The 24,000-nt window shown below is 44.5% G+C and overlaps 1 protein-coding gene across 1 annotated transcript in view; it reads right to left on the bottom strand.

Moving 5' to 3' along the window:
* Positions 1 to 5,566: 5,566 nt before the first annotated feature.
* Positions 5,567 to 24,000, bottom strand: part of depdc5 (DEP domain containing 5, GATOR1 subcomplex subunit) — a 97,063-nt gene continuing 78,629 nt past the window's right edge. Inside the window, exons 16-20 of the mRNA XM_043716141.1 lie at positions 22,227 to 22,451; positions 14,998 to 15,167; positions 10,179 to 10,350; positions 7,936 to 7,996; positions 5,567 to 5,870 (exon numbers count right to left, since the gene is read on the bottom strand). Coding sequence (XP_043572076.1) covers positions 5,837 to 5,870; positions 7,936 to 7,996; positions 10,179 to 10,350; positions 14,998 to 15,167; positions 22,227 to 22,451 — 662 coding nt within the window. The 3' untranslated portion in view covers positions 5,567 to 5,836. The remainder of the gene's footprint in view (positions 5,871 to 7,935; positions 7,997 to 10,178; positions 10,351 to 14,997; positions 15,168 to 22,226; positions 22,452 to 24,000) is intronic.

The raw sequence follows: 24,000 nt of genomic DNA, 5'->3' as shown, positions 1-24,000 counted from the left end.
TGCAGTCCTGTTCTTATACCTGAATCTTTGAACTTCCTTTGTAGGAACTCCATTGTTCTTATATTTAGGATCAAAAGTTGTATAATTTAGTTCTTGAATTTACATTTTGTAAATATATTTCCAGGGTCAAATGGATGAAGATGTTCAGAAGGCTCTGAAACAGATTTTGACAATGTGCAAATCTCAGCCACAGATGAAGTAATTTATATGTGTATATATAAAACATTACCTGGCCAACGTTTGTCTAATGTTCAAATGCCCCTGCTGTTAAGATGAATGAATATGGGATAATTGACTATTAAAGCTGCAGAAAAATGTTTATAGGAGCTTTCGTTGTTCTACCTACTAACTGTATGTACATTATATTAAAATGTGTAATCAGTTTGTATGTATCAAAATTCCAATAGCAACGATTCATTGGAACAAGCTTGTTTGTAGAGTTATTAACATATTTGCTCAAAACTTAGTTTGTTGATCATGCCATTGGAACAGCAAGCTCATGATACCTGTGGTTAGAGTTATGGCATGAATCACCAGAAACATAAACATCCAACGTGAGACACTTAATACAATTGTACAATAAATGAATGACTGTTATGGGTACACAGAAAACACTGAATGTGCTGGAGAAGCTAACGCCATTTTGTCATCCTAAACTTGACCTTCGGATGTCTAAACCTTTGCAGTTTTGGTACTCCTGGGGGAGAACAGTGGAAATCTGTGGAAATTGAGCTGAAAAGTTTTGGGTTCGAATACTGAGAGGTTAAACAAGAGAAAAGTGCAAAGTACAAATGGAAAGTGAACATTTCTGCTGGATTAATAACATTTTGTACATGACCTTTTGCTTATTGCTGAAAGTCCTTAATTTGGATTATTTCTGCTCCTGGCATATTTGTTTGTGGAAACTTGCCATTCCTTTCGGCATACTTGCCCTCTTTTGCACCACAATATGGTCCTAATCTCAATTATGAATGTAAGTGCTACTGTTCATGCAATAGTTTTACCGTCACTGCTCTACTTCTATCATCTCAACACGATGTACAGAATTTCTTATATTCTATTACAGGTTTTGTTTTAAACCCTATGCGCAGGATCATTCCCTGCAGCATTTGACACCTAGCAGAGCATGAACTGGTTGGAAGTGGCCTTTTCATACCCCACTGACAGAATTCCCTCAGAGTGCTGTCAGCCAGAAGTCTCACCAGTGCCCAGGGAATGATGGCTAGAACCAGTCTCCCCATTCAGTGTGCTAGAGCCCCAGATGAGTGAACTCATGAAGAGGGGAAGGGCAGAACCAGAGGATGGGGGAGAGGATCTTGAGGATCTTGCTTTGAAGGCCAGGCACAGAGAGAACACCTGCAGGACAAGGACACTGGACTTTGAAAGGAGGCCAGAAATGGACATGGCAAAATCTCACCCCTCTTGTCCTGAGCAGGATAATCTGTTGTACATCTCCCACTTTGTCAAAGCTCTCCCATTAATCTCAAAATTGTAACTGGAGTGGGCAACTCTAATTTAAGGTGCAAACTGGGTCAAGTGGTGTGTGCCCCATCTTAGGTCTAATCTGCATCCCATAAAATGTTAGTCAGGCCAAGGTTTAACGGGGAGAAAACATACCTGGGAATTTTTTATAGACCTCCCTACCAACTAATTCCATTAGCAGGGGTCCACAAAATTCTGCATATATGAATTTGGTTGATATAAATGTAAAATTTACCTGTACTAGGTTTGCAATTAAGATATGTTGCACCATTAGAAACAATATACTTTACTGATGCTTCTCGTTCTCCATGAGCTAGGAGCATTAGTTTACTCATAAGGCTTAAGACAAAATAGCTGGTGTGTTGAACTTCTTTCAAATACTATTGTATGCAGTGTACAGCATAATTTCGATATACAAACTTGCAGCTACCTAATGGTTCTCATGCCATTTGTGTCAAAAGTTATAAATTAAACAGCCAACGGTGAATTTTTTTTTAACTTATTGTCACAACCTCCTTTATATCAAAACTTCTGCAGCTAACAAGATAGTTATAATAGTAAAAGTGTTGCACATTTGTTTTGCAAGTTCATAATGTTTATAGATCGGAATAAAAACCTTTGAATAGCCTAAAGCAGATATATACAACTATACGTTGCCACATCCATATTTTTTATCTATTCATTAAAGTTTCACAACTTGACATTTAGTGAAAAATTAAATTCACTGATTTAAAAACCAGCTTGAACTTTGCATTCGAAGATCAATGTAATGAACAATATTCAACAAAATAAATTTAAGTAGTGCACGGTTTACATCTTAAGTAGAAAGTCACTTGACCTTTTAAGACTGATATTATAATTCCTTCTCCAGATCAAATTACATATACATCTAACTAGAATTAAAAATATGTAAATATTTAAATATTGGAAGATCCATTCCCTTGTATACAGTTAAAATTAGTTGGGAAAACATAGAATAATAGTGTTTCAGTGTAAACGAGAGAAAGGAGCTATGTCTTGTTTATAGTGCCTTTTTTGGAGGTGTTGGGTGTGGGAGTGTAGTTTTCCCTGTTATGAATAAAAAGTTGAATGCAAGCTATCTTGTAATATGTATCTATTTCGTAACAACAGTTTGCAGTTGAAGCTGTGCATCAACCGAAGCAGTATTATTTCTTGATGTTCAGGTAATGTTTATATTCCAAAAAACCAAATTAAAACTCAGAATAATAAAGGATTCATAGAGATCACAGATTTATATTGTATGCTTCCCCAGTGGAATTGTTGTTAACATACATTATTTCAAGCTATTTACCAGTTATCACTTATCAAAAGTATCTACACTGTATTGAAGGATGATTTAAACATTTTTTCAGATGCAGTGTAGGAATCTTTGTTCAACCAATTATTTGATAATGGATATTTTTAATGTAGCTCCCAATCATTTAATTAGTAAACTACTTTATTTTCTGTTTGGTTTAAATCAACACAAGACAGTCATTCTTCATCATTTCTTATAATATCGTGCATAACAGTGGGGGGAAACCGGAGCACCCGGAGGAAACCCACGCAGACACGGGGAGAATGTGCAAACTCCACACAGTCAGTCGCCTGAGGCGGGAATTGAACCCGGGTCTCTGGCGCTGTGAGGCAGCAGTGCTAACCACTGTGCCACCCACCTATTTATCCTATCCATGCCCCTCATAATTTTATAAACCACTATAAGGTCACCCCTCAGCCTCCGACGCTCCAGGGAAAACAGCCCCAGCCTGTTTCGCCTCTCCCTGTAGCTCAAATCCTCCAACCCTGGCAACATCCTTGTAAATCTTTTCTGAACCCTTTCAAGTTTCACAACATCTTTCCGATAGGAAGGAGACCAGAATTGAGTGCAATATCCCAAAAGTGGCCTAACCAATGTCCTGTACTCAAGACTCTGACCAATAAAGGAAAGCATACCAAACGCCTTCTTCAATATCCTATCTACCTGCGACTCCACTTTCAAGGAGCTATGAACCTGCACTCCAAGGTCTCTTTGTTCAGGAATAGTCTCTAGGACGCGACTATGAAGTGTATAAGTGCTGCCCTGATTTGCCTTTCCAAAATGCAACACCTCCTATTTATCTAAATTAAACCCCATCTACCACTCCACAGCCCATCTGATCAAGGTCCTGTTATACTCTGACATAACATTCTTTGCTGCAAACTTACCAACAATTGGCTCCTGAATTCACGGATTGCTCCGGGGGGGGGGGGGGGGGGGGGTGTCAGAGAGGTGACCATAACCCATGGCAGCAGAAGTGCGCAATCTCACCAACCTGTCATTAGCTGATCTGATAATCCTGGACTCTACTTTCCTGCCTTCCCCTATAATCATCAAATTCTCTCAATAATTAAAAATATGTCTTTCTCAGACTTCAGTATTGACCTAGCCTCAACAGCTCAATGGGTTCACTACCCTTACAGGGAAAAAAGACTTATTTCTGTCTTAAATGGGTGACCTGTTACTCTGAGACTATGCCCTCTAATGCTGGCTCTCCCACAAGAGGAAACATTCAATTTTCCCTTATTATTATTTAAGTAGCACAGACCTCTGTTCACTTTCACATTCATTTTATACATTTGAACAGTACCTTATTATTTGCTTTTATATTACTTGCTGTTTTACCCTCATTAGTCAGTTTTCTCCCTCTTCTTCATTTTTGTCATTATTTTGGCTTTTAAAATGTCCCCAGTTGTCTGGTTTAGCACTAAAATTTATCGCATCATGTTATGTTCTTTCCATTTTATCCAAGTCTCAACTTCCTTGGTTAACCCTGGCCAGTTTACCCCTTCCAGAATCTTTCTTCCTTATTTGAACGTACCTTTGTTTGACGTTATGAACTATTTTCTCAAATATTTATCATTCTTTATTCACTGATTTTTTTTAAAGAAAAAATGCTAACCTCCTTTCCCAGTCCACCCCAGCCCTCATCCCTTGACAATCGGCCTGCTCGAAGTTTACCACAGTTGTCTGTGACCCACGGTTGTCACTCTCAAACTGAAAGATAAATTCTGCGATGTTGTGGTCACTGCTTCCTTGAGGATGATTTCCTCTGAAATAATTCATTGAACCTGCCTCATTACACATTGCCCGGCCCACAACAGCACAGTTGGATTCACTATTCAAGGAAATGGTATTGAATACGCCCACATACAAATAAATCTCTCCTTGTGGCTTTCTCTGCCTACTTAAGTTTTCTCAACTCGAAGATTAAAGTCACCCATGATTAATGAATTGACTTATTTTTATATTCCTTCATTACCTACTGACTTATTAACTGCCAATATTCCCAACTGTGTCCCTCTGCCCTTATGACCCTGTTATACCCATTTGACTGGAATGTCTTTGTACCAGTATTGGGGGCTCTGGGTTCTGTTGCCTGGGCCCTGATGGCTAGGATATCCCTCATTAACCTCTCCTTGAAATCTATGTCAACAATCCTGTGGTTCAGGTGGAATGCAGTATGAATGTACCTTGCTTAAAGGCACAGATGGGAGGAGAAGTTGCTGTTAACGTTGAAAACCAAGCGTGGCTTCTCCCCAGATGCAAGCCTGAAGCTGCTTGCTGAGAACAGACAAAGAACAGAAATTCCTGATGAAGGGCTTTTGCCCGAAACGTCGATTTTCCTGCTCCTCGGATATTGCCTGACCTGTTGTGCTTTTCCAGCACCACTCTAATCTCGACTCTAATCTCCCGCATCTGCAGTAGCCACTTCTGCCGAACAGAGTCTTGCCAATCGAGTGGAGGTCACAGCAATGCTACTGTTCTAAACATTAGCTACAAACCCCAGGGTCTCCAGCCTCTCAGTCACGTAATCATGGTTCAAAACCTAGCTACGCTTCACCTGAAAAAATACTTTCAAAGACAGGATTTCTATTATGCAGCTGGGGGAGTTCTGGTCTGGGTTTTATCTGTTCATGGAATGTGGGCCTATCTGGCTAGGCCCAGCATTTATTGCCCACCCCTAATTGCCCAGGGGGCATTTAAGAGTCAATCCCATTGCTGTGGGTCTGGAGTAACGTTCAGGCCACACCAGGTAAGGGCAGCAGTTTCTTTCCCTAAAGTTTACCGATGAAGTAGATGAGTTTTGATAATAGTTATATGATTGCCATTAAAACAGCCCTTTATTATCAAATTCAGATTTCACCTTCAGCCATGGCAGGATTTGAAACCATGTTTCTAGACATCAGTTTGGGGGTCTGGATTACCACTGCCCTCCCTTTGCCATGTCCACACTTGAGAGTTTGGTATCAAGGCACAGTGATCAACAAGGAGTCGTTAAAGTACCTTTTATCGCATATTGATACCAAACATATACTAAAACAGAAGTTGCTGGAAAAGCTCAGCAGATCTGTGAAGAGAAATCAGAGTTAATGTTTCGGGTCTGGCGGAAGGGTCACTAGTTAGTTACATTGTTTTAAAAAAACCTATTCTCTTAATCCTATCATCCTTTCAGCTTCTATCTAACTAGCGCTGACCACACTGTGCCATTTATCCCCAATGAAGCAGTTCCGTGACATCGTTGCAAGATTGGCCCAGGGTCCTAATACCCTTAACCCAACACCCAAGCCTGAAAAACAAAAAGCTGTTCCCCGGTAAACATTTACCGCGCTCATTACAATGAAGTAAAAATGCTATGACCCTGACTTCTTGAAAATTAAATATTGCCCAGTTAATAAGCATGCCCTTTAAAAGTATATTCTGCCCATGCCAATGGCATCAGCTTGGCCCTGAGCAGATATTCACCCAGGGAAATGCAGCATTGGGCAGCAGAAAGAACAACTTGCATTTGAGTGAAATGCTGAGAAATGTGTTGATGCAATAAAGGCCTCACATCGAAAATGTGGAATATGACAAGCTCAGGTACCCTCAGGTGGTGAGCGTGTGGTACTGCCGGTTCACCTTCAGGCCGAGCACCTCAGGAGAGCCGGTGGACGTGATCGATTTGGGTTTCCAGAAGGCCTTTGACAAATAAGCAGAGTCCATACTGTTAGGCACAAGGTACTGGCCTGGGTAGAGGATTGGCTGACTGGCAGAGAGTAGAGATAAAGGGATTTTTTTTTTAGGATGACAGCCAGTGACAAGTGGGAGTTCTGCAGGGGTCAGTGATGGGCCCACAGTAGGAGCGATCTGGACAAAGGAACTGAGGACATAATTGCTATGTTTGCAGATAACAGAAAGATAGGCGAAGGGACATGTAGTGTTAAGGAGGTGGGGAGGCTGCAGAAGGACTTGGACAAGCTCGGAGAGTGGGCAGAGAATTGGCAGATGGAATACAATGTGGGAAAGTGTGTGAGGTAATGCATTTTGGTAGGAAGCACAGAGGCGTAGACTATTTTATAAATAGGGACAGGTTCTGGAAATCTGGACCTCAAAAGGGAGTTGGGAGTCCTAGTTCAGGATCGTCTTAAGGTTAACTGCAGGTTAGGTCGGTAGTTAAGACGACAAATGCATTTTGAGGGGGGAGGAGAATACGTGAGCAGAGATGTCCTGCATTTGGAATAGTGAGAGTAGTTTTGAGTCCCATATCTAAGGAAGGACGTGCCGGTGCTGGAGGGGGGTCATAAGGAGGTTTACAAGAACAATCTCAGGGATGGAGGGCTTGTCATATGAGGAGCAGTGGAAGACACTGGATCTGCACTTGATGGAGTTTCGAAGGATAATGGGGGATTTAATTGAAATGTACGGAATACTGAAAGGCCTGGATAGAGAGGACGTGGGGAAGATGTTTCCACTAGTAGGAGAGACTAGGACCAGAGGGCACAGCCTCAGAGTGTAGGGACGACCCTTTAAAACTGGGATGAGGAGGAATTTCTTCAGCCAGATGGTGGGGAATCTGATGGATAAGGAGAGGAAAGGTTAAGGGGAGAAGGCAGGAGAATGGAGTTGAGGAAAATATCAACCACAAAGAAATAGTGGAGCAGAGTGGCTGGGCCGAATGGCCTCATTCTGCTCCAATGTCCTACAGCGATATGAAAGCCAAGACACATTCTGAACATGGAGGACAGTTCAGAGTCAACCACATTGCTATGGGTCAGGAGTCACACGCAGGCCAGACCACGTAAGGACAACATTGTTCCTGGGCTTTTACAATAATATCATGTCATTGGTCAATGATATCATTTGATGTTTAAATCCAGATTTTTAGCTTTTTTGAATTTATTTCAAATTTCACCATCTGATATAATGAGTTTCAAACCCAGGTTTCCAGAACGCTGTCTGTCTGTCTGGATTCCTCGACTTGTGATAATACCACTTGGCCATTTCCCCCCCCCCCCGGCTTGTACAACAATCTGTTGAAATGGGCACTTCATAAACATGTCGATTAGTTTTATGCGGAAATCGATAGGTTGTGTCACATATGAAGGACTTTTCTGTCCCAGTGCTGCTCACAGACGTATCCTGAAATACTGTACCTCACAAGAATGGCCTCTTGCAGAAGCTGCATCCGATCCCAGTATGTCTCTGGCTCGAACCCTGAGAAAATGCAAACAGCAGCACAGTGAAAATAAACAGAGTGTAAAGGCCAGTACTGATTCTTAACCGTGCTGGGAGTGGATCAACTGGTCATTAAATCAAACCTTGATATCAAACATCCCCACTAGCCTAAATGTATCCCATCCACCTCAACGTCCACAATGTGCCCAATCCATCCCACTGGCCCTCTATCTTGTCTATCCCCCAAGGTATCACATCCTTAATGTCTCCAAGGTGTCCTGTTACCCTTCTTTAGAACAAAACAACATGTTTTCTCTCCATAGATGCCGCCAGAGCTGCTGAGTTTCTCCAGTATTTGCTGTTTTTGTTTGTTAATCTTATCTCAGTTGATAGGCTCAACGATTCTAAGAACTGAAAAGTGGCAAGGGCACAGAATGTACTCTGGGTCCACCACCCAAGAGTGACTCTGCAGCAGCATTACTGATCGAGCTGGTCAGGTCCGAAAAGGACACAGCTGCTAGACGGGGTCTGGGCCAGGCGGTGAGGGAACCAACAGCAACAGAACTGTATTCAACTAGAATTGTAACCTCATGGCCTGGCGTATCCCTCACTCAACTATTACCATCAAGCCAGGGCGATCAACCCTGGTTCAACAGAGTGCGCCGGAGGGCTTGCCAGGAGCAGCACCAGGCATACCTGAAGATGAGGTGTCAACCTGGTGAAGCTACTAACCAGGACAACTTACATTCCAAACAACATAAGCAGCAAGTGATAGACGGAGCTAAATGATCCCATAACCAACCAATCAGACCTGGGCTCTGCAGTGCTGCCACATCCAGTCATGATCGGTTGTGGACGATTACAAAACTCACTGGAGGAGCAGGCTCCACCAATATCTCCATCCTCAATGATGGAAGAGCCCAGCACATCAGTGCAAAAGGTAAGGCTGAAGCTTTCACAGTAACCTTCAGCCAGAAGGGCAGAGTGGACGACCCATCCCAGCTTCCCCCAGTGAGGCCTTGCACCAGTTCGCTTCACTCCAGGTGATATCAAGAAATGGTTGGAGGCATTGGATACTAAAGACTATTGGCCCCAACAACATTCTGGCAGTGGTACTGAAGGCTGGTGCTCAGGAATGTGCTGCTTCCCTAGCCAAGCTCTTCCGGTACAGTTACAACACACTGCCACCTACCTGGCAAAGGGGAGAGGAATCCAGTCCATAGCAGGACCTATTCCATCAGCTGGGTGTGGCCGGGGGGGGGGGGGAAGAGAGCAGCCAATCTGCCAGTCGGCGGGGAGGGAGCGGGGGGGGAGCAGCCAGTCTGCGGGGAGTGAGCTGGAGGAGAGCAGCCAGTCTGCTGGGAGTGAGCTGGGGGGAGCAGCCAGTCTGCTGGGAGTGAGCTGGAGGAGAGCAGCCAGTCTGCTGGGAGTGAGCTGGGGGAGAGAGGGCAGGCTGGGAGTGTTCTGAGGAGTATGAGTCTCAACGTGAGGGGGGGGGGTGCAGTGGTGTTGTTTGAGAGTTACTGAGTGATGGGCGAGATGCGAGGGGCTGCGAAGGGGTGAGGGAAAGATGCTGCCAACAAAAACTTGCAACAAGGATAAAGCCGAGCAAATGGGTCTGCTTTCATCGAACAGTCTGTCAGTTACTTTCAAAAAGAAAACATTTGTTACTAACGTGTGCAGTTTTCTTAAGCCCATTTAAATAACATGGTGTTTTGGAAATTAAAGTGTTACTTCAGTTGTAGCTTTAAATTGAATGAAGTGGTGATGATGGCTGAGGGTAGTGAATTATTTTGTGTGAATGTAAAATGCCCTGTATCCCAACAAAAATACAGACGTAATGGCATTCCGTGAGCAGAACTCATGGAATGAGATCTCCCTGCTATAGGTAAGGTGTTGTTCATTTGGATGGGTATATGAACAGGAAGGGTGTAGAGGGATATGGGCCGGGTGCTGGCAAATGGGACTAGATTAGGTTAGGATATCTGATTGACATGTACGAGTTGAGCCGAAGGGTCTGTTTCTGTACCGAATGACTCAAAGTGGGCAGTGAGAATGAAATCGTAGCTCCAGAAAATGCAAACTGCACCCAGAAAATCAAAACATAGCTCTCAGAGAGAGCGCTTGAAAATGAAGTGAGTAGGGGGCACAGTGAGATTTCCAACCATTAGACTCCCAGTTCAACTGTTTGATTCCTCTGAGTGTCCAGTGAGACACGTACCATCAAAGATGTGCTCTGCGCCTTCCTTCACCAAGCAGCTGATAGTCAGGGGGATGAAAAGCTGAGTCCGCAGGGGGTCTCCGTACAGGTAACTGGGGAGAGCGAATGGACCCTCAAGCACAGGGACCAGGAGAAACCCACAGGAAGTGGCCTTTCTGTGCCAGCCTTGTACCTGAGTGAGTAAATTGGAAGAAGTGGTTAATCAGCCTGTGATTTCACCAGGCCAGGTACAACACCAACCTCATTTTCTGCCCTTCTGTGTTCCACATACTATGTTTTGTAGTTACAGCAAACTCTTTATTAACCAGCAGCTATGGGACCAGGCTTGTGCCAGTTGATCAAATATTCTGGATAGCCGAGAGGGACGAATCACCATAGTGAATCGAGTAGGCAAAGCTTCAACATCCCTCAAAGCAATCTATGTAAAACCATCAATGAATCAATGTCACACACACAGTAAGTGATAGAAACGTAATGACTGCAAATTGCTGTTATATTTCATTCCCAGCATAAAGACGTCGACATTACAGTAGACCTCCGTATTTGAATTTATATAATTTGTGCTGGTTTATCCGGAGTGCTGGTTAAAATAAAGTTTGCATTTAGTTGTCGAATGGCGAATACCATCTCTGTCCACTTTGGCCATACCTTTTACTCGGACTGTTGCTCCTTTTGGCATTAGCTCACTGAGCCCAGCCAGGAGCTATTTTGCCCACGGTGAACCGTGGAGTCCCTACAGTGTGGAATCAGACCATTCGGCCCATTAAACCGACATACCGACCCCCCCGAATAGCCAAGACTGAGTAAAAGGTCAAAGAAACCCACCGCAGAAAATAAAGAGCGGCAGCAGCACAGCTCCAGGGTTTATACGGTCATTCAATCAGATCATGGCTGGTCTGTACCTGTCCTGTTCCACAACCCTTTAAACCCCAACAAAAACACAATCTCATCACTGAAACTTCAGACAAACCCGGGTCTCAATGATGAGTAAGAGGGCAAAAGACAGGTGTACAAGGAATTTAATTTAGATAAATGTGAGGTGTTGCATTTTGCAAAAGCAAATCAGGTCAGAACTTATACCCTTAATGGTAAGGTCCTGGGGAGTGCTGCTGAACAAAGAGACCTTGGAGTGCAGGTTCATAGCTCCTTGAAAGTGGAGTCGCAGGTAGATAGGATAATTGAAGAAGGCGTTTGGTCTGCTTTCCTTTATTGGGCAGAGTATTGAGTACAGGAGTTGGGAGATCATGTTGCAGCTGTACAGGATATTGGTTAGGCCACTGTTGGAATATTGCATTCAATTCCAGTCTCCCTGTTATAGGAAGGATGTCGTTAAACTTGAAAGGGTTCAGAAAAGATTTACAAGGATGTTGCCAGGGTTGGAGGGTTTGAGCTATAGGGGGAGGCTGAATAGGCTGGGGCTGTTTTCCCTGGAGCATCGGAGGTTTATAAAATCTTGAGTGCCATGGATAGAGCAAACACACAAGGTCCTTTCCCTGGGGTGGGCGAGTCCAGAACTAGAGGGCATAGGTTTAGGGTGAGAGGGGGAAGACATAAAAGGGACCTAAGGGGCAACATTTTCACGCAGAGGGTGGTACGTGTTTTGAATGAGCTGCCAGAGGAAGTGGTGGAGGCTGGTACAATTACAGCATTTAAAAGGCATCTGGATGGGTATATGAATAGGAAGGGTTTGGAGGGGTATGGGTCAAGTGCTGGCAAATGGGATCACATTAGGTTAGGATATCTGGTCGGCATGGACGGGTTGGACCGAAGGGTCTGTTTCCATGCTGTATGACTCTAAATGTAGAATCGATGAAACAAGATACAAGAATGGTTAGATATAGAGAGAAGAACTGGTTGCTAAGGTGACCAAAATGAAAAGCCACCACACAAGTTGCAAAATCTGAGAATTCCGTCTCCGGACTTGGCAGGTCCTGATGGCCCATTTCTAGCTCCCTGGGGCTGGTGCTGAGTCACTTTCCTGAGCAGTGTCGAACAGTTGGCGAGGCTGACATTTGCTTCTGTGATCACAGTCACTCCAGCCAAAGTGGATTCTGACTAAAGGTATGAGACTGTGTTTGAGAGGTTGAATTCAGTGAAACACTGCTACAAAAGGTTAAGAAAATAAATCATCACTGTGCTTAATGTAGATAAAATTAAGCAGAGCTAATGAAACAGACTGTCAGATGTTCATTTAGGTCATCATGGAACTATCTAGAGTCATTTTGAAAGGTACCCGATATTAACTTGCTAAATAACCCATTTGACACAGCGTCAGCAGTGACTCATCACTGACACCAAGTCGCAACTTCAAGCACATCAGCTGTTTGTGCTGACAGAGATCATTGACATTTTTAGCTGCATTCACTATTTAGTGACCAAAAAAATTGACAATGAGGTGGAAAAAAAGAAAAAGGGAGGGAATCAGGAATCGTGGAGAAGTGGGACGTCAGAATAGAGGGATAGAATGAGGAAATAGGTGTAAAGGTGACATGGAATGACAGAAAAAGAGGCAAAAAAGGACACCAGTGTGCTCCGGCAGCAAGTCTGGACAGAGCAGTGGTGCAAGGAACTGGGAGAAGGTGAGGATTTGTAAAAAAGAAACTGATCCAATGGTCATTTGCTTCACGGTTAACACCGTGTGTCTGGAAAGCAGTGACTCAGATTTCAAAAAGATATGGCTTCATATTAAAAATAATATTTGTTCTTTCCTTCAAGTGCAATGAAAAGTGAGCAAGTACTCTCTGCTTTATGATTTTAATGAAAAATGCCACAGGATTTAAAAAACATGTACTGGTAAACATTTCTCATTTTGTGGTTTATTACTGTAACTCACCTTCTGGACGGCAAGCTTTTCTCCTTAGCCAGCTCAGGATATATCAGAACCTTCTCTGAGAATTCACATATCCTGTCACACCACAGGGTGGGATCAGTTCGTTTATTAGGTCATAGAGGCCTAGCAGCTCATTCCATGTTCACAATGACAATGAGGTGGGAAAAAAAAGAGGAAACCAGGAAATGGGGAGAAGTGAAATGTGAAAGTAGTTGCCCCTCAGGTCCCTTTTAAATCTTTCCCTTCTGACCTGAAACCTATGCACTCTAGTTTTGGACTCTCCCACCCTGGGGAAAAGACGATGGCAATTCACCGTATCTCCGTCCCCTCATGACTTATAAACCTTTAAGGTCATCCCTCAGCCTCCTACATTCCAGGGACAAAAGTCACAGCCTCTCCTTATAACACAAACCTTCCAGTCTCAGTAACATCCCTTTCAATCTTTTTTGCGCCCAGTGCAGTTTACCTATCCTCCTGTTTTACCTATCCTCTTGGCTCAGATGTCTGATAGCTGCATCTCTCACTTCTGGTTGCAAGCCAAGAACAAACCCGACTGTGCGCTGGCTGGGAATACAGCTAAAACTCAACAGGCTTCATACCATCCAGGGAGAGAGTGAGGATTGCAGAGGCTGGAGATCAGAGTCCAGAGTGTGGCGCTGGGAAAGCAAGGCGGGTCAGACAGCAACCGAGGAGCAGGAGACAGGCATAAGCCCTTCATCATTCCTGATGACTCTGTCGATTCTCCTGCTCCTCGGATGCTGCCTGACCTGCTGTGCTTTTCCAGCCCCACACTCTTGACTTGACACCATCCAGGAGACCCAGACCCCTCCACTTCAGCATTCAGCCCCCCCCCACCACCACCACTCAGTAGCAGCAGAGTGTACTGTCTACAAAAATCACAGAGGGGGCACCTTTGAAAGCAATTTCCAAAATGTTGACCTTTGCCACCTGTAAGGACAAGGGCAGAAGATGCATGAGAACACCATCACGTGCAAGGCCCCCAGAAAGTTAAATACCTTTCTGACCTGGAATTATCCTGTTCCTTCATTCCCCTGGGTTAGAATCTGAAAGTGTTCTCGATCAGCACTGTGAGAACTGCCCTATATCACATGCGGTACAATGGTCCTCGACAATGACTCACCATCAGCTTCTAGTGCTGGGCAATAAATGCTGGCTTTGCTATAAAACACGCAGGGAGAAAATCATAGATAGTGCGGAGAGAGGCCATTCGGTCCGTCGAATCTACACGGACCCTCTGAAGAGCATTCCACTCAGACCCACCCCACTTTTCCCATGGCTAACCCACCTAGCCTACACATCCCTGGACAGTATGAGACAATTTAGCACGGCCAATCCAGCTAACCTGCACATCTTTGGACAGGAGGAGGAAACCGGAGCACCTGGAGGAAACCCACACAGACATGAGGAGAATGTGCAACCTCCACACAGCCCAAGGGTGGAATCGAACCTTGGAATCTGGTGCTGCGAGGCAGCGGTGCTAACCACTGAGCCCCTGTGCCCTCACCCTATTCTTTGAAAACATCAAGAAGCGATTTCCTCATTGGCAAACGATGGATTTCAGGAAATTTATACTTGGATGACAACTCGGTGTCAGGAAGTGGTGGAAAGTCAGTAGAAAAATACCGCAGATGCGGGGAAGCTGAAGCAAACACAGAGAATGCTGAAAAAAAACTCAGCAGGTCTGGCAGCATCCAGGGAGAGCAAGTGGCTCTTGTTTCAAGCTGTGTGTGGAAAATACTATACTTTCTGTCTCTGTCAAACATTTTAAAAATAATCCCTATTTTCCAGCACCTCTCCTGAACAGTCAGACAAGACTTGAAACATTAACCACTCTCTCCCGACGATGCAGTCAGACAGTTCCTGCAGCGTTCTCTGGAACTGGTGCTGACCAGGCAACATCACATTTAACAAGAGACCAGAGTGTCCACTGTTTCTGAAGGTGTAACTGTGTTGTCTGATGCCACCTACCATTTCAAAGAGCACGGCTGATGTTACTGCCATCCAGTGCAGCTTGATTTCAAAGGCAGCATTTATTGAGTAGTTGCCATGGTAATAGCAGCTGCACCATTCAACATGGTCTGAGCGGTTATTGACATCCACAGCGAGGGTCACCGTCTTCTGCTCAGGGACTGTGGCAGCTGCACACAGAGGAGGTCAAGAGAAAGCAGCAGGAACAAATTAAAATAAGTCACAAACCTCAACACGTTAAATACCACAGGACTAGCAGGGTGGGGAAAATCAAAAATCAAGCCTCATTTTTAATTTACACCAAGGCTATTGAGGAGGGGAATCAAAAACCACTGTTAGCTTTACTGGGCCGAAAATCAGTAAATTTGTTCTCCAAAAGGGTGTCAATTGAAAGTTTCAGAGTGGTTTTTGTCAGAGATCGCACAAAGAAACATTGAGCAAAGGACGCTCCTGCAAATGAAGTTCAGGCACAGATCACTTGCTTCATTAGGATTTTGTATCCACACCTTTTTATTTTTAAAGATTTTGCCCTGCTTGGGCCCACTCACCATGTCTGCTTTGATCAACTCCCTAACTGGAGCATGCCTCTCAAGAGGGGTCCAACCAATGCCAGTTCATTCAGACATATGGGAAGCCAGCCCAATGTCAGGGTCCTGTGATAGAATGTTCCTACCTTGGCTACAGGACAGGCCCAAGTGAGATTGATGTTTGCTGAGAGTAAAACAGAGTGGAAGAGGCGTCAAATATTCCTACATTATTTGGGACCAGTAACACCACTCATACCTTGTTGGTCTGCGTCTTTCTTACTTGGGAATAACGCAGCTTTCCAACTGGAATTAAACATCAGCTATTACATTGTCGGTCTTTGGAGAGATTTAAGAAACAAATATTTTCCAACACTCGTATTTCTGGTCCAGATAGGAAGTGAGATATTATGGTGGTTATCCTGCGTTGTTCAAGTAGTGGGGCTGTAAGAGCTAACTCCTGCTGGAGCAAGACTGTTTCCGAGAGGCAATGATGCCACTGTACCATAACGGGTACCCATTGTGGGCCTGGACTTTCAGCAGAATGCAACATCTTGTATTTATAAAGCACCATTAACACAGCACCACGTCATAGATAGAACTGTCCTCTTCTTCAGAGAGTAGGATCCTCGCTGGCAGAAGACCAGATTGCTCTCATCCTCCTATCGGACGACAATCCGAAAGAGAGAGCACAGGAAGATAAACAGCTTTCGGAATAAAGTGGGAAGCAGTGGAGATAATTACTGGGTACAACACTGAATAAAGAGGAGATTGTGGAAGCTATCATTATCACCTTGGTAAACTCATCACCATCTGTACAAAGCTGCAGTTTGTTGTCCTGGCTGTGAATTGTAAGAGGCGGTTTGTTCTGGGAGTTCTGTCTGTCTCACGTCGATGCCCAGCTGAGCAGTCTTAGATTTGAGGACCCTTTCCAAGAGCCATCAGAGGCTGCTTTTGATACTCACGATTCCAGATTGTCCACCTTCCCATCATATTGTTGCTCCTTGTTCCTGCAGGAAGGACTGTAGCAAACAGCAACTTCAACCTGGAGGTCTAACCCAGACTTCAACTATTCTGCCAGGACAGGGGGGAGGTAGAGTTTGGTCCTGTGCCTATCCAGTGTAGCAGGCTGGATAGTAGGAATCAACCACACAACGTTGTCTACTCTTTCCAAGTTTAATGGGGCCATTTTTAAAAAACTCTTACATGGTACGTGGGTGTTGCTGGCCAGGCCAGTATCCCTGGTTGACCCAAACGGAGTGGCCTCATGAGGGAAGTTCAGATGTTATGGATCTGGAGTCAGGTGTAGCTCAGACCGGGTAAGGATGGCAGATTTCCTTCTCAATAGGACAGTACTGAACCGATTGGGGTTTTTTACAGTGGTTTCGCGGTCACTGGAGACGAGCTTTCAAATCCAGGTTTAATTTAATGGAATTTAAACCTTATCAGCCAATGTGAAGCCACTTTCCCCAAAACGCGAGCCAGGGCCCATGGATTACAGGCCCAGTAGGGTAACCACTATGTTACCATCGGCCCAGTTCTACAGTGCTGAATGGGGAATAGCTAATTCAGTATTGACCAGGGGAGTTTCTGACCTGTTGAGGTCTCTTTTCACATGTTCTCCTCACCCACTTGCTCTGAGCGGGGATTTACACAATTTTGATGAAATGAGAGGAAGCCCGATCGTGTTCCTGAGTCCTGCGAACTCAGACAAAATTCTAGTAGCCTACTACTGGCACACAGCTCCTTCGCACAGTAAATCCATCATGATCAGAGCAGTCTTCTCTGCCTCTGCTCTCGCAGTCTGTACATTGTTTTTTATCGAGTCGAAAAGTGTGGTGCTGGAAAAGCACAGCTGGTCAGGGAGCATCCGAGAGGCAGGAGGGTCGATGTTTGGAGCATAAACCCTTCATCAGGAATTGCTTTTTATGCTTTCACAATGTTGTGGTAAATTCCAGGATGGTGAATCCACAGAACCTTCCCTTACAAACAAAGGAGAATGAAGGCCTTGTCCGATAGGTGCATTAGTAGGGAGTAGGTAAGTGGGTCTGGGTGGGTTACTCCTCGGAGGGTCGGTGTGGATTTGTTGGGCCGAAGGGCCTGTTTCCACACTCTAGGGAATCTAATCTAATCTATTGACATTAAGTGACGTCTCCTCCTTTGACCTCATGATTTGGAGATGCCGGTGTTGGACTGGGTTAAACAAATTAAAAATCACACGACACCAGGTTATAGTCCAACAGGTTTAATTGGAAGCACAAGCTTTTGGAGCACTGCTCCTTCATCAGGTGATTGTGGAGCAGCGCTCCGAAAGCTAGTGCTTCCAAACAAACCTGTTGCACTATAACCTGATGTCGTGTGATTTTTAACTTTTTTAACCCAGTCCAACACCAGCATCTCCAAATCATGACTATCATCGACACCACTAACCGCCGGCTTCAAGTGGAGAGGATCTCCAAGAAGATCGCACATATCGACACAGCCATCGAGTTTCTGCAGAAATGCAGGCAAGCAGGAAAGATTCCTTTGACCTCAGTAGATTCACCGTACAAGGACCGTTTCCAGATGATGTTTTAGCTCCACAGTCCTGAGAAATGTTACTTGCTTGGAACAAGGACAGTGGGATACATACCTGCGGCAGAATCAAGTTTCTCAGGTGCTCAGCTGAGGTGCCTTGTTTTACGGTATTGAAATGATTTATCAATGCAAGTTGCTGTCACAGGTGAATCGGTAAGATCCCATTGCACTATTTCAGAGATAAGGGGAATTCTCCTGCAGTGACTAGCCTGTTATTATCACACTGTGGTTTACAGGACCACATTCCAACACTGCTTTGGGATGTTACAACATTAGCGCAGTCTCCTTTCTTAGGCGAGGGAAGTAATTAAGTGAAATGAATACAAAAGCAAACATGCTGCCTGACCTGCTGAGTTTCTCTAGTTTTTTTATTTTTCTTTTGTAAATGGAGCTGATTTTTGGAGCTAAATTCAGAAATGAAAACTATAAAGACCAAGGGATGGAGAAAGGGAAAAACCAGATCGGGCCAACCTCTCCTTTACCTAACTGAGCCCACAGAGGTAACTTTCTTTGATATGAAAGAACAGAAACCAGCATCTCCCATTATAAAAGATGGCAGTTTTAATCTAAGATTGTTAATTGTATCACATCTCCATGACACTGGACTCCTCTGGCTATATATTCTGAGAGTAGGATCTGAACCTCCATAACCACCTGATGAAGGAGCGTCGCTCCGAAAGCTAGTGCTTCCAAATAAACCTGTTGGACTATAACCTGGTGTTGTGTGATTTTTAATTTGTTTAACCCAGTCCAACACCGGCCTCTCCAAGTCAGAGGAAAATGCTGGTATTTTTGCCATTTCACCAGCCAATGAAGGTGCAATCTGTGCGTTATTTGCTAGCAACTGGTGAAAGATGAAGCATTTTTCCCTACTGCTTAGTAACAGGAACACAGGCGCAACCTTCCAAGCCTCTAGCTATGAGCTGGCTCAGCCTCTCTGTCACATTAAATGTTCACAATTTTAGAAACGTAATAGGGAATAAAGTGCTCGAGAACTCCTGCCACTCTGTAGGCTTCACAACATACAATGCATACTAGAGGAGTGGCAAATGGTCTGTGTTCATGTACCCCACCCTCTCATCACCTCCCACACATTGGCCAAACGCAGACATCACCACAGGGGCCGAGTGTATTTGTGCATTAGGGAAGGCAGAGGGAAGGAGGAAACAGCAGAGTTGTCTCTGATCTCCAAGTCTTCAGTCAGGAAGTTGAGCACTTCCTCCACGTGCTCCCACTGTGTGGAGCTTTGAAAGTCCAAGGGGAGGGACATGGAAGGCAACACAAGGGAAAAATATCACATCGACAGAACAGCCAATGGGACTGAAAACAGTGAATGAACAACTTTACAATCATTGAACATATTTCCATCTCCAATTCCTTTTGCTCACCCTTACTCTGGGAGAGCAATCTGCCATAATTGCTAATGTTATATCTCACAGCTAGTAACACCTTTAGGAGACAGGCTCCCTGGGAGATAGCATCATTCCACCAAGGCATGTGACCCGAGGGAACAAAGGTCTCAGACTCCATCTTAACTGGGGCCACATGGAGCATGACAAGCTGATGGAAGTGTGCTACTGTTTGTAACTGAATAGTTCAATATTAGTCCAGATATTGATGTGCATACCAGGAGCTGTAATAAACGTCTGTTGAATCTTTCAACACCATGTCACCCACATCTAATCTTTATGCTCCAGGATTTAAACATTGTTACATCATCCAGAAATACCATGTTGGAGACAGATCAATATCCAAGGTATAACAATGGCTCTCGTTAGATCTTTGCAATGAGACCTTTTTATGTAGTTGACCAAATATCCAAACATTCCAACAGTGGTCATTGGAGAACTGGTTCAATTTCTCCTTTTGCAATCTCCACTGCTGCTCAATAGAGAGAGGTGGGGTGGGGGCAAAGACACACCTATCCTTCTCCATTTAGCACTGTATCAGGAGAATCCTGTCTCTTCAGAAATCAACCCGTATACGTTACGTCACCTCACCCCCCCCTGAAATTAACGAGAGGGGGTAGGAGGAAGGAATCATGCAGGTTTGTCTGAAAGGAGGGATTACTAGAAGGGCGAGGTGGGGCAGGTTTAAATCACATCACAGGTTCGGTGTAGGGAATCCGTCAATGACATCCAAGAAGGGAATTGATGAGATCATGTGGACAGATTGGATTTAGCAAAAGCTTAACAGACACCATCTTTTAACCAGGACATGGTATATTAGCCTGAAAGCTCAGTATCAAACTGCTGCAGTGGGTCTCAGCAACTGTAGGATATACCTCAAGGAAACAATGCAATGTTTTGTCAGAACAAGCATTCCTTGGGTACTCGTGGTTAGTAAAGCTTACTGCCTGGAAATTGAGAGAATAAATTTGTCAATTCTGAAATGTCCTTGTTTCTGAATCGAAGGCTTTGTCACATGTCTCACTGCCTACAGTATAAGGGTTTGGGTTCTAGGTGGTTATATATCTCATGTGATACCTTGGCTTTCGGCCTACAGCGAGGACACAAGTCCTGGTCAGAATGGAGATGCCTGGCGAGCTGTCTTATCACTCTCAACTGGAGGTTGTTCTACTGTAAATCCACGCTGTATGGTGTAAGCACATAATGTATAACTATGCTCCACTCACTTAACCGGGCCTGAGAGAGTCTATTTACTGCAGTGGGAATTGTGAGCTTGGGAGACTTTAAAAATTAAAGACACACTTCCAACTCATCGGCTGACAGAGTGTTGTTTGATATTCACTCCATTTAGACAAAAACATAACTGAATAACTCTTTTAGCGTTATGGATAAGATTAATTATCCAGACAGCAGTGGTTGAGGGGCCTGTTTTTATTTTAAAGTTAGTCAATCCATTGCACCCGTTTAAAGGATTAGACCACAGCTCAGACTGTGCCCTGGTCAAAGGCCGGATCCTCCTCCAAGTAACTCCAATCTGGAAACTTTAATGAGAATGATCAAACTAGGTCAATCCAGCTCATCTGATAGATCTACCTGATCCAGGTTGAAAAAAAAGAGGGGGACTTGGAGAAGAATTAGAACGTGGAGGGATGAGTTTTTTAAAAAAAATTAGAATTATTTTAAAATCTTGAATTGAAATGGAAAGAATTATAGAATCCCTGCAGTGTGGAAGCAGGCCATTCGGCATATCGGGTCGATACCAACCCTTCGAAGAGCATTCTACCTAGACCCAGCCCCCTACCCTATCCCTCTAATGCTGCATTTCCCCTGGCCATTCCACCCAGCCCTGCACGTCTTTGGACTGTGGGAGGAAACCCACACAGACACGGGGAGAACGTGCAAACACCACACAGACAGTTGCCTGAGGCTGGAATCAAACCTGTGAGGCAGCAGTGCTAACCACTGAGCCACTGTGCTGTGTAGAATGTGTATTAACTTACATTCCCAGGTCAAAATGGACTGCTTTTGGAGCCTATAGTTAGTTCGAAAAGCATGGCACTGGAAGAGCAGGTCAGGCAGCATCCGAAGAGAAGGAAAGTTGATGTGTTGGGCATAAGCTCATCGGGCTTCAATGCAAGTCAACACTTTAAACCTGCTCTGAGATGATGTGGCGCCACATGACGATGGAGTGGTGTACATCAGATGGATGGAGTAAGCACAATATACCAGGGCCCCAAATGGAGGCCGGGAGCTCTGGTTTGAAGGGTTAGGCTCTGTCCTTTTCCAGATCTGGCATACAGGCAGCGACTCTGACAATACAGAGCATCAGCAAAGTGGAAGAAAAGTTAAAAGAGTGTGGTTTTGTGGGGAAGAAATTGAAACTGAATCCATACTGGCAATATTTCACCTCTGGGAGAATGAGGATGGGGAGGGAAGGTATAATTTGAACGTAAGGGTCAGAACGCCCTCTTTAGGTAAAACAAGCATTTCATGCATTTTAAGGGAAGTCATTGTAAATACTCTAACTGACCCGGACGGTGGGGACTCAAGATTCAGGAAGCGCAAATGAGGCAAAAGGTTGCTGCCCAGTGAAGCAGTTACAGACAAGTAAATCGCCTGAACGGTTGGCACGGAGAATGGGAGAAGGCAAATAGCGGCTGTCCACATGAACTCATCCCCTTTGGAGCCCATTCCCCCACTGTCTGTGGTGTGCATCTACCTAGTAATGCAGCAGCTTGACTTCGTCCTCCAAAACTGCGGCTGAAGGAACTGTGCCTACTTGCATAGGACGCTGGCCTACTGGGTAACCACGGTAACAGGAAGGCGGGAATGTCGACGTGAAGCCGCTCTTCCGTGAGGAAAGCCACCTCGAACCATTTGCGTTGGAATGCAGCCAGGTCGTCCATTGTTGAGGTGTACCAGATCGTGGAGGACTGCAGGTTTCCTGTAAATGGAGGAGGGAGGAGTTTGAGACAGTGTGTGTAGAACAGAAACCTGATGCAGAATCTAGTCATTTTCTCAATAAATGTTATTTTGCCAGAGGCAATTACCAGTAAAATATACCCAAGGGAACAGGAAAAATAAAGGGTTTCATCACTGCTGACGGAACACGAGCAGTTAGGGGTTAAAATAAAAAAAAACAATTATTACCGAACTACTTTCTTTATTTCTTCATTTTCCTGCCTTTATATTCTCTGTTTTGGTTTATTTCTGTGTGTTTTAAGATGGCCGCCAGACAGGGGTGACACAATACAACACTTCACTGTATTTTGCAACAAGATACGCGCGACAATAAATAAATCAAATAATGAAACATCCCTGGGAGGGAGGCAGAAGACAGGAAATCATCGGTCAGTTAGCCTGACCTCAGTCGCTGGCAAGATTTTAGAGTCCATTATTAAGGGATGAGACGGTGGAGTACTGGGAGGTGTGTGGTAAAATAGGGCGGAATTAGCACAGCTTTTTGAAGGGGAGGTCATGACCGACAAATCTGTTAGAAGTCTTTGAAGAGGTAAAAAGCAAATTAGACAAAGGAGAGCCAGTGGATATGATTTACTCGGATTTTCAGAAGGCCTCTGACACGGAGCCTCACAGGAGGCTGTTAAATAAGATAGAAGCCCATGGTGTTAGGGGCAAGGTACTGGTATAGATAGAGGATTGGCTGACTGGCAGAAGACAGACAGTGGGGATAAAGGGATCTTTTACAGGATGGTAAAGACAGATGGAAGGACAGGTTGTGTTGGGGAGCAGAGAGGATGCAGAAGGACTTGAACAGGTGAGGAGAGTGAGCAAGGAAGTGGCAGATGGAATACGGTGTTGGAGAGTGTGAGGTTATGCACTTTGGTAGGAAGAATAGAGGCATCGTCTATTTTTTAAGTGGCGAAAGGTTTTAGAAATCTGGAGATCTGGAAATGAGTCCTTGTTCAGGATGCTGTTCAGGTTAACATGCAGGTTCAGCTGGCAGTTCGGAAGGCAAATGCAATGTTAGCATTCATTTCAACAGAGCTAGGATACAAGAGCAGAAATGTACTGCTGAAGCTGTATAAGGAGGAGAAAGTGAGGACTGCAGATGCTGGAGACCAGAGTTGAAAAATGTGATGCTGGAAAAACACAGCAGGCCAGGCAGCATCCAAGGAGCAGGAGAATCAATGTTTCGGGCATAAGCCCTTCTTCAGGAATGAGGCTGTACAAGGCTTTGTTCAGACCACATTTGGAATATTGTGACCAGTTGTGGGCCCCGTATCTAAGGAAGGATGTGCTGGCCTGTGAGGAGGTTTACAAGGGGATGGAGGGCTGGTCATACGAGAAGTGGTTGAGGACTCTGGTTCTGTACTCAATGGAGATTAGAAAGATGGGGGACGGGTTTCATTAAAACTTACAGAATACTCAGGGGTCTGGATAGCGGGGATGTGAAGAGGGATGCTTCCACTAGTAGGAGAGACTAGGACACGCAGTGTATGTGCGTGTGTGGGGTGGCGTCAGGGTGAGGGTGT

This window comes from Chiloscyllium plagiosum, chromosome 25 (genome assembly GCF_004010195.1).
Source record: "Chiloscyllium plagiosum isolate BGI_BamShark_2017 chromosome 25, ASM401019v2, whole genome shotgun sequence".
In the NCBI taxonomy this organism is placed as follows: domain Eukaryota; kingdom Metazoa; phylum Chordata; class Chondrichthyes; order Orectolobiformes; family Hemiscylliidae; genus Chiloscyllium; species Chiloscyllium plagiosum.
This window is presented reverse-complemented; position numbering and strand designations above follow the sequence as displayed.